Raw genomic sequence first — 16528 nt, 5'->3', positions numbered from 1 at the left:
AGCACAAAAAATCACTTCTTTCTAATTCTTCATTCTTTATTTAATATTTTTATATTTTTTCCACCTTGAAATCAAATGTAATATAGAAAAATCAAAACAAATTTATATTATTTCGTTAAAAAAATAACGTGTTGACCTGTTATAACCGATCAGAGTAAGTGGTGTAAAATTGCATCACTCTAAAAGTGGTGCATATTAGAGGTCACCTGAAAATATAAGTAAAAAAAAAAGTGTAATCAATTAATTATATTATTATTTGCTGTCTGATTTAATTATTTTTAAGAATTCATGTGTTATTGGTTTTTTGTTTTGGACGGAATTGGGATGATATCCGGGTGCATAGTTCAATAGAGTACTGGATTAAAACCAACATAAAACAAAACAAACCAAACGTAAATTAAATATGCCTTTGAACTATCCAATCACGTAATCATTTTTTTAAAAACAAATGGTAAAAAGTAGAAGAAGAGTACACGTTGGGTTCACCTTGTGAAAGTTGGGTAAGAGACAAAGAACATGAGAAGCATGGTAATTTTTTTTTATGCCCTTTAAAATATAAACCATAGTTGTAGCATGATAGTTTTAGTTTCCTAAATGCCAGACATTGTAACACACAGATAGCCAAGAGACACACAAAAAGCAAAAGGAAATGAGCGATATCCACCGTGTAACCCAATTAATTATTTTCCTCCACCATTCAGCAAAAAAGAATAAGTAAACCCAAATGAGGAGGATCATTTCTTCTATAAACCTATTACAGAAAGATAAATTTTTCCTCATGTGGGTCATTTGTTAAAGAGTCGATTAGATCCTCAGAACTCGACATACATGCTGCCAAGTGTAAGGGTGTGATGCCCCCTGGGCTCTCAAGATATATATACTAACTAGTACTTTTGACCCGTGCGATGCACGGGGGAGATTCATTTTTGGGGTTTTTTTGTGTTTTTTTGTTAAATATGTTTTTATTTAAATATATTTTATTGATTAAAAGATTATAAAAAAATTATACTATGAATTCTTATGTTTTCTTTTTATTAATTTTTTTTGTGTTGTTAATCTTGGTACAGGCACCCTTTTCCGGCATTTGTTCCTGATATAACCTTGCCTTCCAAAACATATTTTTCCATTTCAGTGATAATCAGGCCCGTACCACTGCACAATCCAGCTGATTGGTCGATGTTTCTCAAAAGCATCACTGGAGCTCTTTTTTTAGCTTTAACATATGATTAGGCAAGCCTGAAGAGTTTATTGTGTTTAAAAACTCTGGTGTATGGATATCATCTGGACTGTCATAATTGTTGTCTGATGAACATGTGTTATCGGCACTCAAATAAGTGTTCTCATCTCCGAGCAACAATGACATCATGTATTCATTCAAACTATCAACAATCTCATTTGTAGGAGCTAAAATAGCACGATCTTGGAAATTTTTTGAATTTTCGTAGTTCTGAACGAAAGATGGATAGGTAGAGTTGACAATAGAAGCCATTGCATCTCCTGAATGTGGGATCAAAAATTAGTTAATATCCATCAAAAGTCCTCCCGAGGGATGTCTAGGATTGTTTCATCTTCTATCTACTTACCTGCATTTCCATCTCCTATGCTTAATATCCATTCTGAAATATTTTTAGCTCATCAACCTCTGCAGCTGATCTTCCAGTTTGTAGCCTCATATTTTTTGTTAATGAAAGTACCTGCTCATGATTCAAAAGATAAGAACCATTGTTATAGTTCAAGTTGTTGGTTAATTTCTATTTTTGGGATTATTTGATCAATTTAAAAGCAACCATTATTGGGAGAAATGGTAATGTACCTGACAGTGATCCTAAAGATAAGAAGCATTGATGGTGGCATGGACAATATCCTCCCTTCTATCTTTAGGCATCACTGATTTTGCTAACTTCCCTATGTTCTAATTTAATGAAATCATTTGCACAATAATTTATATCAGTTACAATTTTCTGTAATATGAGTTGTTTTGGAGCCAGCATGTAATTAATCAGTGAGTTTTTTATTTATTTCCCGAGACAGTAATTAATCAGTTATCAGCTGCATACATGTTTGATCTGTAAATGTAGAAGGCTATTTATAAGTTGTAAGTTAGGAGATGCCAAGAAAGCATAAAGGAAAAAATGGTAGATTTAGTAGACATTGTTGGCAAATGAGTGTCTTATGCAATCACTATTCCGCAAAGAAACTCCAGGATATGTGATGATTATATAAGTAAAAAAAAGATATTTATTGAAGCACTAAGTGAACAAAAATAGGTAATTAGGAACAAATAATTAAATAAGGATGGGTATTACATATATGTAAGAGGAAATGAATTATTACATATAAAATAAGCCTGATAAAAAATAGTATGTGATAATGTAACATATGGCATTCACCAATGTCAAATCATCTCTATAGCATAACATGTGGCCATGAAACTTGATAGATGAAACGTATTCAGAAGGGAGATACTCCATTTGTGCAAAGGGCTTGTTCTTATTCTCAATTTTTAACACCACCCCACCATGTATAATCACAATCCTTATAAGCCATCAAATTCAAGTAATTCATATCATAAACATGGATCACTTTTTTATGATAAATAAACATGGATCACTTTAAAACTAATGCTAGCTTGATTTCACATTCTCATGTCACAAAGAGGATTGTTTGAGACCCTTCATCATCTCAGCTTGTAATTTGAATCTGAGAAATTTGGCAAGAATAGGACTGTGGCAAGAAGATGAAGATGAGCTTGAGGATGGAGCTTCACTGAACACATGCAGTTGCACATTGTCTAGGCTCTTGACTTGGTACTGTATTTGATGTTCCCATGAGTGAGCTTCATGATCCTCTTGTGTGTGCTCCACCATTGACTTCTTCTTGGCACAACCTGCATTTTGCTTCTTCTTGGTAACATATTGAATTCATTTGGTTCCCAGTGCCTGGGAGGCCACTAAGTGTGAAAGCAATGAATACAAAAGCATGAGTTTGTTTCCTGAATTTTTTTCAGCAAGCCAACAAATAAATAGGGAGTGAGTAACCGGATAGACAAAAGAATCTAGAAAGAGTCATGAAAAGAAACTTTTCAGAAACTATATACTCATTGGCATGCATTGCAATTGTTACATCAGAATTTCAAACCATCAAAATAATATAAATTTGAAAATAGACTCAGTCAAACAATTTAACTGGTAGAATCCTACCACCCTTTTCTTTTATCCAGTTTCCTCTTTTAAGCGATTTGATATTTTAGAGTCCAAGTCTTATGTAAAGTCAAGTGCTATTCAATGTCTAAAACTATCCATTTAAAGCTTCCTAATCTATTACTCAAGGGCAAATGCACACAAATATAAAATTCAGCACTGTAGTATCAAGAAACAACTAATAAAAGCAGAACAGACCTCAGGTTATGCTCATTGAAACTCGCAATAACAGAGGTATTTGATGAATTATATGTCAAACCTTCTCATTTCCATCTTGGTGAAACTCATCTTTGAGAGTCACAATACTGAGGGAATTCATATTCGCATAAACCTGCCCTGACCCGGTCCGACACATAAAGTTATTTCAACATGAGAAATGTTACACAACAAAGAAAATTCTTCGAACAAACAATTCTTTACTTTTCAAAGTTCTGGAAAATACTCTTTTCCTTATTTTCAGGCACTTAGCTTGCCATACATGGGGAGTGGATCAGGGAACATGAGGCATCAACAATCTGTAAGAAATAATATATCAACCAATTTCTGGTTAACTACCACATAAAGATGTTTTTCACTTCCCAAAGCAACAAAGAATAATCACTCTTTCTTCTTCCTGCATGTGCACGACCAGCACAACTACTAATTGAGTAATTATGTGATACTAATTGAATTATTATTTTAATGTTAGGTTCAAGGAAATCAGAGGTATTGTATATTCCCTGAAGACCCTGGTCAGGTATCCTTTTTCCATACGGGAAAAATTCACTCAATCAGGATAAAAATTAGATGACAATGCAAATTCCACCTTCAAGCCCTTCCCTCTCACGAAAAGAAAAATGGAAATGAAGAGGATATGGCTTTGACCTGGTTCGTATCACATCTGGATTCACCGCTTCAGTTTCGGAGGATAAAGCTTCTTTCTTCTGTGAGAATAACACCTTGACTACATGAGCCTTCAATGGTTTTACCAATTGAAGGCAAAAGTTGTCTATCAGCAAGAGTGCAAATTATAACAGGATATCAATATGTACAAAAAGGTTGAATAAACCTCACTGAAAGGTGATGTTGCTTGAGGTAGGGTGTGTTATCATCTCTATGCCATCCAATGCTTCTCCTCTGGTCCAGAAAATCCATAATCATACAAAAGAGTATCAAAGAGATGGTAAAAAATGCTAGTCACAGAAGCCAAACATTGGATTAGAGTGAGGCAACCAACCTGATTAAACTGGTCAATTCATCAAACAGCTCATACTCACATTTTGAAAACTCCGCTAGCCTGTCTTTCAACCTTTCTGTCACCCAATTTGTAAAATAAATAGATAAAGCAAACAAATCATAGTTTAGAGGGGTAGCTGACAGATTCAGAACAGAGAAAAAAAAACAAACAAAGAATCTAAGGACAGTAAATTCGAGAAGAAACCCTTACCACAGATTAGTGAAGCCGCAAATCATCCAAGAAGAAAATAATGTTAAGCCAACCCAGAGCATAGTAAGAAGAGCGGATTCACAAATAGGGATAAAATGGAGGAGAAGAAGATTTTTATCACCTGCTGTGCGAATCTCGCAGTCGATTCCTCAGTTCCTAATGGACGGGACCGATTCCTCAGTTCGCCATCCACCTATCTCCCCTACCTCGCACGTCGCCGGAGCCCTCAGGGTCTTCACCTCGTCGCCGATGCCGATGCCGATGCCGCTGCGGAAAAAAACGTCAGCCACAACTTTGGTGGTTTAAGAGAGGGCCTTGCGATGTAATGGGGAGAGGAATCCTTGGCCTCAACATCGCAAACAAAGAAACATAAGAGACAGAGAGGCAAAGAGAGTGAAGATGGAACGGAAGACATGAAAGGGAGAACGTGCACTCGATTAAAAGCCCTGGAAGAATGAAAACGGCTGAAAAAGGAGAAACCAAAACATCAGTGAAATAAAGAAGGAGATTGCTGGAGGATTTCGATGGCCAAGATTTGATCCATAAATAATAACTAATTGTTGAATCAATGGCTGAGATTCAATCCAAGTGAAATAAAAGAGATTTTTACCAAAATATCCATGGTCAAGCTTCATTGTCTTTAAAATTATTTGTTGATTGACAGATTTACCCCCAAAGCTGCTAAAACTCTCCCTTTATATAGTTTATAGATAGATAGATAGATAGATAGATAGATAGATAGATTAGTCAAGAATTATAATAGCCCATTTCATGCTATTATAAAATGAAATCAAATGCCCGGAGAAATTATTTAAACTTCAAATTTTTTTTTTGAAACTAACTTCATGAGCTAGTCCAATAAGACAATATATTCTAGTAGGTTAATTTTATGCGACCCCATAGGTTGATAATATAAAATATAGAAAACTGTACCCATATTAATGTAAATTTATTTAGTTAAATCTTACATCTAATATGATGGATATTGCTTAAGGGGAGGTAATGTTTTATAAACACTTCTGTCACTATCATTTGGAATGATAAAAAGAATGAAATAGAGAAGTAAAAAATATATTTTGCATGGTGCAATAAAAAATATAAAACGAGGGGAGCTTGAGAAGTTTACGAGCTCCTTTCTATAGGTAGAGACCAGGCCAAAGAATCCACTGGATAGCGTGGGAGCAAAGTTTGCAAGAGTGATAAATTAGGAGGGCTTGGACTGTGCTTCTTGGAGTGGCAAAACAAATCTCTTCTCATCAAATGGGCTTGGATATTTGGTCGTGAGCGGGAAGCTCTTTGGAGGAGTGTTGTTGGATGTTAAATTTGGCACCCCATCAACCAATTTAAAACCTCACTTTAAAGTGGGGATTGCCCAAAATACGACTGAAAATAGTACTTTTCGGGTTTACAAATCCCAGAATCTCTATCGTGTTTCATTATGGTAATTTAAATCCCAGAACCATGCATGTAATCTTCTGGAATTTTAAATCTTGAAAGACTCCGGAAATTGTAATCCAGGAAACGCCTTAAACGTTGATTTCAGGTTCTAAACCCTGGAAACCTCAAAAATTACAATATTTTAAAAGCTTCCGGGAACTAATTCTCGTAACCTATTTTATGTCTTCCGGGTTCTAAAACTCGAAAATCTCAAAATTACAACATTAGAAGTTTTTGAGAACTAATTCCCGAAACCGATTTTATGGCTTACAGGTTTTAAAACCCGGAAAAACTAAATCCCGAAAAACCTGTTTTTTTAAGAGAGGGGTATTTTGGGGTTTAAAAATTTTAGGTGGGCTGGAAAATTTATTGATTGAGGTGTTAAATGATGTGACAATATTAAGAGTTGTAAAAAGTAAAATGTAAATACCTTAGTGAATATCATGGTTAAAGATACTCTAATAAACTTGATCACAAAGGTGTAAGTTAATTAGAAAAATGACTATTAATATTTCAATAAATAATAAATAACTATTAGCAACATTCACTTTAGCATCTCAACCGTCTCTCATTAATTAATTGAAATCCATGTAAGATATTTTTATAGGAAATCCATTTAAGGTTCAAAGTCTCATTCTCCATTTGATATTTACCCATATGAATTTGCAGTCATTAATAAAAGAATATTGAATAATATAATTTTTTTTCTCTTAATAAAAGTGAATATTGCTAAAACTCCTCATTTTAAAAAGTAAACCATTTTTATTTGGTATGACAATTGTTAACGCTCCTTGGTAAATATAATAATGAACACTCACTGATTCTCACGCACGCGGCACTATATATTCACATTCAATTATTAATTATTCACAAGAAAACAGAAACAAAACAAAGAAACTGAAAAGTCATTCTCTCTCTTCTTCCATTTTCCACGCCGTGACGAGCGGCAACAGCCGCGTCGCCGGAACTGCGATCAAAGAAAGCAACCGGAACACTGAAATTGGAGCCAAATTAGGGCTCTGCGCGCGGTTGCCACAATTTGAAGAATGCCGGTCTGCAGGTACCACATTCGGAACGCGCAATGCCTGGCGGATCCGGAGCTCCGCCGTGCCGCCGGAAAAGATGACTCTGAGGCTCTTCTTGAAGCCGTGGCTGTGGCTGGACTCGTCGGATTCTTGCGTCAGCTCGGCGATCTTGCTCAGTCAGTTCTCACATTCTCTCTCTAAAACTGTTTTTGGTAGTTGCGTGACATTTCCGGTGAAGTAGTAATGGTGGCGGTGGTTGCATTCACTGCTTTAGTGGTTGCATTCACTGTTAGTTTAATTGAAATAGAAAGGTTACACTTTTAACAAAACAAAAAAAAAACACTTTATTTTCATAAATGTTTTTTTTTTTGAACCATTATTTTCATAAATGTAAAACTGATAGATTTTGACTTTCCTTCAAAAAGTAGTATCTATTTTAATTTTTAGAAAATATAAAAGAAACTTGCGTTTATTCCAGCCAGCTAACAACATACCAGCAGTACTATTTTTTATTATTAAATATCATAACTAAAAATTATCAATTTTACCCCCCCAAAACAAAAGGATAGAAATAAGAGTTTAATGTATATGCTCGTGATATTCATTTATTCTATGTCACATAGAATAAATTATTACGTTCTTCTTTTATTTAAATTAAATTAAAATGGTATTTTATGATGTAACGGAAAATAATTGGATGTCTGTGAAAAATTAAAAATAGTTTAGACGGTGTGTATCTACAATTATCTCTAGAAATAATAAGCTATCATTTAATGCAATATTGGAACTTTTCATTAGGATTTAGGAAGAAAACGTTAGTCCTTGATTCCTGGAAAAAAGAGTTGAAAACGTAATGTGTTCATAGGGAGTAGGGACCAAAATACTAAAACGTAATGGTTCTTGCCCTTGGTTTAATTTTTATTTTTTTATGAATATCAGGATCAAATTGGTAGATAGTAGAATTTCTCAATGATTTTCCTTTAACTAGTGCCTTTACTCTTTGATTAATGTTGTTGCTGTTGCCTGTTGGAGCTGTTAGTGGAGTGAGCTTTGGTTCACCGATGCCATTTTTTTATTCTTCACTTTGTTAGTTTGATCGGTTGGTAAATGGATGAAAATGTTTGATTGAGTTGAAACTTTTAAGGAAAATGACTTTTGTATTTTGGAGGTTGGATTAGGTGGCTGAATTTGAGTTCTTTTTTTTCTTCTTGCACTTTCCTTAATTGTGCTGAGTGAAACAAGCCTGGAGTAGGGATGGCAACGGGTAGGATCGGACACGGGTTTTACAATTACCAAACCCAAACCCAAATCCCAGAACCCAAACCCAAACCCAAACACAAACCTTATGGGCGATAAAATGAAATCCATGCCCAAATCCATTGGGTTTCGGATTTGCCCGAAACCCAAACTCAAACTCATTAGTTACGTAGCAACTCAATCCAGAACTTACTTTCATATAAAAAAAAAGTGAAATTCATAGAAAGAAAAAAAAAACAAATACTATTCATCATCCCCATCCATCACTAAAGTGAGACAACAATAGTTTAGAGTTTACTTTCACAAACATATAAAAGTACAATTAATCATCAAACACTAAGAACAAAGTTTATAAATATATATATGTACGAGGTTTTTTTTTGTAATTTTATGTTTAGGTATCTTTGGGTTCGGGTTTGGGCGGGTATGGGCACGGATTTAACTAATACCAAACCCAAACCCATAAATGGCTACAGTAACGGGCAAAACCCAAACCCAAACCCAAATCCAGTCAACTCGGATTTTGCCCGTCAAATCGGATCGGGTTCGGGCGGGTACCCATGGGTTTGGGCAAAATTGCCATCCCTAGCCTGGAGTTTGAAAAACTGAAAAATAAAGTTCTCATTTAGTGCAATATTTAGTTTTTGCTTATTAGTGTTATTTCTGTTGGTGTTGTTTGTTAGTGAGTGGCGTGAGCTTTGGTTCAGCCATTTTGTCTTTTCCATATGTTAGGCACTTTATTAGTTCGGTTGGTAGTTAATGGAGTTTGGAGGAATATGGTTTTCTATGTTGGTGGTTAGATTAGGTGGTTGTACTTGAGGTGTGATAGGTTCTCTTTTTCTTTTCTTATTAGATTACTGTTCACTAACATGTACTAGTAGATTTGAATATTTGAAACTGATTTGAGGATTGGTTTTTGACCCTTATTTTCGTTTTGATTTTAATTTAAGAATTTAATGTCTTGTCTTTGTGTCTGCTTCCCTAATCCTTTATAGGATTTTGGTTCTCCCTTTTTTGTCTGTATGTATAGTGACTTTTGGGAGGATAAGAAAAAAAGGATGGAAAATGGGCAATTGTTTATATTCATGGGATTCAAGGAATTTATAGCGACTATGCGTGTTTGTTTTTCGGTTGAAAAAGATAAAAGCATATTCCTTCAAATCGACTCTTTGGTTCCGCTGGCTTTTATGCCTTAAAATTCAGGCGAATGTACATTAGAGACGTTCCTAACTAAAAAACAAACACAACCAGCATATCGACAAACACAGCCTAACATATCAGATCATGTAAATATTAAGGATTCAAGGGCATCTTAGGATCTGATATCCACTACCTCCTCCTGGACCCCCTAGATTAAGCCAAGGTGTTAAACTCATAAACTTAATTTCAGGACTGCTTTTTGTAGGAAAATTTGTGGACTTTGCCAGAGTTCTGCTAATCCAAGCATTTTGTTCCCTGCAGTTAATTATATAAAAATTTGTTCCATTTTGTAGGCTTTTCAGCATCAACATTTAACTTTCTAAATTATTTATATTACAGCCATTAGTAACCTCTCTGAGTTGAACTGTATCAATTTGGTTAGGTTTGCTGCTGAGTTATTCCATGACTTGCATGATGAAGTAATGGCTACTGCTGCTAGAGGCCACAACCTTATTTCTCGTGTTCAACAGCTTGAGGCTGAAGTTCCTGCAATTGAGACAACTTTTTTGTCGCAAACTCATAATTTCTCATTTTTAACAAATGGAGGTTAAACTAATCAATCTAGTGTCCTTTTTATTACTATTATTTATGTTTGTAATATGACCTGTAGGTGGTAATAGTCCCTTGATGAATCTACATGCTTGTTGCATTGCAGGGATTGACTGGCACCCTAATCTTCAGTCTGAACAGAAACTTGTTACACGTGGAGACTTACCTAGATTCATAATGGATTCATATGGAGAATGCCGTGGTCCCCCTAGACTCTTCCTTCTGGACAAGTATGGGGACCTGATTCATTGAACATAAACAATTTAAATTAATTATCATGTTGTAAGTATCTTTGATTTTTCTTTTTGGTCTACAAGGTATGATGTGGCTGGTGCTGGGGCTTGTTTGAAGCGTTATACTGATCCATCATTCTTTACAGAAGACTATGCTTCCTCTGTAACAAAAACTACTGAAGTAGTTCACAGGGAAAAAAGAATTCGTAAAGTCAGGGTACTAGCACAGATTCTACCACTTAATGACAACTCTATGCAATAAAAAAATTATAAATGCAAATTGGAATATATAATGTGTATATTTTTAATTTTGAGCAGATGCAAGGAGTGGGATCAAGGAATGGTGAAACCCCTGAAGTTTTACCATCACATACAAAGTGAGCTCCAATAATTTTATTATGGTGGATAATTTGTTCTTCTGGTTTGTTAAATGCACAAACTTCTTCAAATGGCTAATGGGTGACTGAATGTACTTATATTGTTGCAGACTACATCAGTTGTTTCTTGAGGAGCGTATTGAGGATACTTGTAGTGATCCTGCTCGTCTTGTGAAGTTGAGAAAAAAACAATTGGATGGATATGCTGTGGAAGCAAAAAGTGGGAGAAGTTACATGGAGAAAATTCTGAAAATGCCCTCACCAGACTATAAAATGGTTTATGAAACTTCGATTGTTCCACAGCCTGTGAAATTGATGTCAGATGATACTAGTGAAACTAGGATTAAAATACTAGAAATCAGTAGCAATGCTCCTCGGAAAAGGTCTTTGGGAAATGATAACACACATTCTTCATGGATTGAGCAGGAATCAGAACTGAATCCATACTCAGAAATGGATAGGGAGACAAATAGATATCTTGGGAAGGAGCATGATCAAATCTCTGCCAGTGTCACAAATGAAATGTCTTCTAATAATCTCAAATTACATGATGAGAAAGAATTGGTTGCTGATGAACAAGAGAAAAGAGAATGTATCCTAGATGGCTACCGGTCTGATGATGCTATAAGTGAGGTTGATGATTACATGGATGCATTAGCTACTGTGGAGTCAGAATGTGAATCAGACAATGAGTGTAGACTTCAGAACAGCGTATTGAATGCTCAAAATGTGACCGATTCAAATACATATCAAATGGATACTCAATTTTCAGACTCTCAATCATTTGGAGACTCTTTCACTTCTGAAGAAATTAGTTCGACTGAGCAAGACAGAAATGAAGAGCAAGTGCAAGCTCGGTTTCCAGATTCTCAATCTGTTGGAAACTCCACACGAGAGATTGAAAATAGGCCATCCAATTTTCTTCTACAAACTGTTGAGTTGCAAAAGACGTGTGGTCAGTTTGTCATGCAAGTTGATACACTTGATCAGGGGGGAGCAATATCTCATTCTAGACCAGTTTCTTCTTCTGGTTCATCTCTGATGGAGCAAGGATGTTTATTGTTTCCTTCAGATCTTGGAGCCCCCTCACTGGTTTCCCCACTTAGAGGGACTCAATTGGATGAAACACCATCTAGCCCTCTTGAACTACATTTAAGGTTAGAAGATGATGAAGACAGGAAGTGTCTTGCTGAATCTATAGCTTCCGTATCCAGTACCTTCACCCCAATAAAGGATGACGCTTGCATAGTGGTTTCATATGATAACAATTCTTTGAACAACTTACATGTTTGTGATCCACATATTCATTCTAATGCTCTATTACAAGATTCAAATGATATAAATTTTTCTAATGAAGATGAAAGTGGTGATCCTTCTGATATCAAAGTGTTGCAGTCCAAATCTCTTAATGGATACTCTAGTGAAATTTTGGTTGGTGGAGGTATTGGTTCACAAGGAGGGGATCCCGTTTGCCTGTCCATGGAAGCACACCCGAATTCAGGCACTAAGGTGCTGCTTGATGACCGAGATTTAAAATCTGAGGATGATAAAATAGCTACCCAACTTAACTCAGACGATTTATTTCCTGTTGCGGATACTACACTAGAGAGTAGCTTTACAGAGGAACCATGCTCTAGCCATACACTTGGAAATCCACATAATGGACCAAATTCAGCAGAAATTGAAGTTCTGTACCGTGATCAGCAATCAAATTTTGAAGTGATGCCAAGCATAATGCCTGACGATGAAATAAGTGGATCCACCTGCAGTTCGGATCCAATTGAAGATGAGGATCATATTAAACGTCCACCTTGTGATGACACAAGTAAGGATAATCATGTCATGGTAAATGATAATTTCAGTGTAAAAGTTCAATCAGAAGATCAGCCTGTATCTGCTCTTTCTTCTGTCAATATTGCTGAAAATGATGCAAGTATTGTTGATTGTCTAGCGTCAAATTCTGTTTCTTCTCCATCAAGAGATCTATCAGATTTGCATGAACCTTTCCTCTGTTCTTCAGATTCACATCTGATTGAAATGGAATCCCATGATGTAGATTTAACTAAAATATCTGTTGACTTGAACGCTGATAAGATTGAAAGCAAAGTGGAACCTTCTCCAGATATCATATTTTCTCCAATATGTAGTCTTACAACGTTGGAAGAATCTCTTTCTACTTTTGCTGATCCTCATGAGAAAGAGATTGAAGTCAATGAAGCAGTTCCTGGAGAGTCTTTGGCAGAGTTGACAGCACATGAGAAAGAGATGGAAGTCAATGAAGCAGTTCCTGGAGAGTCTTTGGCAGAGTTGACAGCACATGAAGTAGAGGATCAACCAGAAATTGCATTTACTGATGTACAGTTGAACCTGAACAGACCAGTTCCCTGTGATCCTGTATTTAGAATATTTAATAATTTTCAACATTCATCTCTTAAGGAGAAATTCCAATATGGTTCTTCGATCAATGACATGGAAATGGTGACTTTATGTTCAGAGCAAGACTCTCAGAGATCAGGATCTATATTAGCATGCCAGAATGATATACAGAACAGTAAAGATAGTTTGTCACCACCTTTGAATGATCAACTAGAGCCTGAACAACAGGATGCAAAATTTCTGCTCAGAAATGAAGAAAGTTATACCTCTGAGAAGTTTCAAGCTCAACAGATGCAGTTATCTAATCAGTTGGAGCAGGAAAGAGTCTCTGATGCTGCTTCCAAGTTTACTGCTGAAGTTCATCCAGATGAACCTTCACATGATTCCTCACCAAAGTCTTCTGGGGAGACTAACCCAACAAAACATGTCATGGATCCATTGAAACCTCTTCTTTCCGATCTCTTTCCAAAGGAAACTAAAACCAATGTTGAGGAGACGCCACCTATGCCCCCTCTACCACCAATGCAATGGAGAACGAGCAAGGTTCAAGTTGCTTCCCTAGTTTCACAAAGAGAAGAAAAAGAAGCAAGTCAAGCGTCATTCCAACCATTACAGCCAGTTAATCATGATGATAAGGCTCAATTTGGTTTAGCAACTCCTGAAAGAGAGACCTTGCTGAGTCATAATCCATTTTTTCCTGTCATAGCTCTGGAAAGCCGTGACCACCGACACTCAGCTGGATTATCAGCGGGTGTTTCAGAGCGCGCTTCTGCTATTCCTTCGCAATTTCCTGTCATGTTAAATGAAACATCTATGGTGGAATCTCTGGACAGGCCTCCACATGGATATGCAGTTGCTTCTGAGGAACAAAGGGTATTGAATTCAAGTCCATGCCCACCAACACTGCCTGAAGAATGTGCTATTTCTGGGACTGATCCCATCTTTCAGCAAGAAAAACCAACTCAATCTCTAAGTAAATTAATGGAAGAGACTAGCTTAGAAGTTCAAACACTTGAGCAATCTTCCATTAATTTGAAAAGGGAACAAGGAGATCCTTCAGTCTTGCCTGTGTCACCATCCGGTTTTGTGCAGCCCAATCACAGTCCGGCATTGTCATTTGACGCATCTACTCAAATATCAAAGTTTCATAGTGAAATGCAAAATGGAAAACCAAAGAATAAGCTTACTCCTCCTCAGGCCCCTTCAAATGATGTTGTTGCTGCTCTTGACAAAAGCAGGGTACTGATAATTTTTTTTACTTGTAGTATGTGCTCTATATTTAGTTTTAATTCTTGCATTACACACTGCCTTTGAACCATTGCAGCTGAGGAAAGTCAGTGAACGTGTTAGGCCTCAGATAGCACCAAAGGAGGATGAAAAGGATTCACTGTTAGAACAGATAAGAATGAAGGTTAGTGCTTGCAACTTTTATCTTGTTCTCCATGCTATATTTACCCTCTTGTATCAAAACAATCTTGTATTTATAAATGATATTTTTATCAGTCTTCAGCTTGACCTCACTTAGTAAAATAATGTTTTTGTTGTTGTTGTTGTAGTCTTTCAACTTGAAGCCTGCTGTGCCTAAACGTCCCAGCATTCTTGGCCCAAAAACGAACTTGAGGGTTGCTGCAATCTTGGAGAAAGCAAATTCTATTCGTCAGGTCTGCCATTCTCTGTCAACTTTATTACAATAGTCTAAGCTCCTCTCTCTCTCTCTCAGCACCATAGTACCACTTCACTTCAGGCTAAACTAAACTAATGTCAATTAATGAAACAGGCATTGGCTGGAAGTGATGAAGATGATGATGCTGATAGTTGGAGTGATTCTTGAATTTACTACAGAATGAAAAATAGTCATCAGTGTTGGTGGATGTTAATTTTTCTATTCTGGTTCTTTCCTTGAATTTGGGGTTAAAAGTCATTCACCTGTGTAACGAACAGGAAATGTACTCTGTTCACACATGAAGTTCTGGACAAGATATGTCCGTCTCGATTCCTCCGAATTAAGAAGGCGTAAATGTGTGAAACTCATTTCAGTGTGGGACTCAGGCTTAGCACCTGAGCACTGTATCAATTCATATATCAGCTAATGTGCATATTTGTATATTGTGTTGAGGTTGAGGTTGTCATAATCATAATTTTTTTTTTGATATAGTCATGACTCATGAGTACCCATTTTTGTAATTCTGTAATGTAGAGGCGTACCGATGATAGTTCGTCTCATGTATCATGGAGCTCATCTATTCGTGTCCAATACAATAGTATATATATACATATACACAACACGTGAGTAAAAATACTTTCAATGTGCAGTTTTCATCATTTATTCATTGCCTTTGTTCATTGATAAGCTTCTCAGTTTTTCATTTTCCTTCTGTAGATACTAAATATTCCCATACCCATTTCCGTATGGACTCTGGAGTCTATTCGTTGCGTGCATTAGCTACCTGTTACCACCTTACCAGCTACGACAACTTCCACCATATCATTACAACATGTAGGGTGCTGTCTAACATGGGCCATTAAATAGTGTGTCCCACGGTATACTCCCAAACAGTTGGGAGTATTTTGGTTTTTCGCATCCTTTTATAGACTATAAACAAGTTCCTTTACTCACATGATACAGTCACTCTCCCCCTTCATCTTTGGCTACCGTCTTGCACCTTCCTCATTCTAATAGATTAGGTTTTGGAGAGCAAATTCACATGCAAAAATATCATGCAAAACATAGGTTTAAGCAAGTCAAATAAGTTTTAAGCTAATAGAAATATTATGTGAAACATATTTTTTTTTAGCTTCTTTATCAATATGTGATTAATTATTAATATTTAAATATTTTTATAATATTTTACTTTTCTTATCACTTCAGTGTGGGACTCAGGCTTAGCACCTGAGCACTGTATCAATATGTGAGAAATTAAGAATTTTATAATCATTAGTTAATATAATTTATAATATAAAATGTTAATAATAACTAATTAATAATTTCAATAATGCAAAGGTCAAACCCCTTTTATATTTTTTACTTTTATACGTATGAGAAATTGAGATATTTTATAATTAAGGGTTAATGTATTAACATATATAAGATATTCATAATAACTAATTAATATTTTCTTTATTCTGTTGACAATAATTGTCAATGGTTGATGAAATTTTACACACACAAATAAATATATATGTGTGTGACTTTTTATAGGGCAGAGAAAATAGAAGAGGTAAGTTTATAGACATCTCAGAAACATGCTTAGGGTGTTGGTTACAGTGTTTTCTTTGTTTATAATCATTGCAGCAAACATGTTGATAGTACCAGTGCAGGGTCGACAAAGTGGAGTTGATGGCTTCACCTGGAGTAAAACTTTGATTATTCAAGATGATTTGGTGGGTAATAATTATACTCAGCTCTTAATCCATTGTCATTCAAAGGATGATGATCTTGGCCCACATT

At 35.9% G+C, this 16528-nt stretch overlaps 1 protein-coding gene and 1 long non-coding RNA gene across 11 annotated transcripts; one reads left to right on the top strand and one right to left on the bottom strand.

The window, feature by feature from the left end:
- Positions 1-2268: 2268 nt before the first annotated feature.
- LOC130728016 (uncharacterized) lies at positions 2269-5141 on the bottom strand. Of its 8 annotated transcripts, none has more exons than XR_009015515.1 (4): positions 4627-5141; positions 4417-4492; positions 4065-4316; positions 2269-3715 (listed from the first exon to the last, which is right to left on the bottom strand). It is a non-coding gene; the product is annotated as an uncharacterized LOC130728016 (long non-coding RNA). The 8 variants fall into 8 exon arrangements; XR_009015517.1 differs by having other exon boundaries at positions 2269-4153; positions 4249-4316; XR_009015516.1 differs by having other exon boundaries at positions 2269-4153; positions 4254-4316.
- Positions 5142-6914: 1773 nt separating this feature from the next.
- Positions 6915-15410, top strand: LOC130728015 (protein SCAR2-like). 3 transcript variants are annotated; one of them, XM_057579336.1, is made up of 9 exons: positions 6915-7264; positions 9928-10091; positions 10201-10324; positions 10412-10544; positions 10646-10704; positions 10815-14319; positions 14405-14491; positions 14637-14741; positions 14858-15410. In XM_057579336.1, the coding sequence occupies exons 1-9, from the start codon at positions 7110-7112 to the stop codon at positions 14909-14911; spliced, it is 4386 nt and encodes a 1461-aa protein (XP_057435319.1). In that variant the 5' UTR covers positions 6915-7109; the 3' UTR covers positions 14912-15410. The 3 variants fall into 3 exon arrangements, with proteins under 3 accessions (XP_057435319.1, XP_057435321.1, XP_057435320.1); XM_057579338.1 differs by lacking the exon at positions 6915-7264 and adding an exon at positions 8753-9708; XM_057579337.1 differs by lacking the exon at positions 6915-7264 and adding an exon at positions 8753-9805.
- The last annotated feature ends 1118 nt before the right edge of the window (positions 15411-16528 follow it).

This window comes from Lotus japonicus, chromosome 1 (genome assembly GCF_012489685.1).
Source record: "Lotus japonicus ecotype B-129 chromosome 1, LjGifu_v1.2".
NCBI classification, from domain to species: Eukaryota; Viridiplantae; Streptophyta; class Magnoliopsida; order Fabales; family Fabaceae; genus Lotus; species Lotus japonicus.
This window is presented reverse-complemented; position numbering and strand designations above follow the sequence as displayed.

Excerpts from the sequence above, each read along its gene's own strand:
- LOC130728015 (XM_057579336.1), top strand. The coding sequence starts at position 7,110 with ATGCCGGTCTGCAGGTACCACATTCGGAACGCGCAATGCCTGGCGGAT. Across the intron at positions 7,265-9,927 it reads CAGCTCGGCGATCTTGCTCA|GTTTGCTGCTGAGTTATTCC; the intron begins GTCAGTTCTCAC and ends CAATTTGGTTAG. Across the intron at positions 10,092-10,200 it reads CTCATTTTTAACAAATGGAG|GGATTGACTGGCACCCTAAT; the intron begins GTTAAACTAATC and ends GTTGCATTGCAG.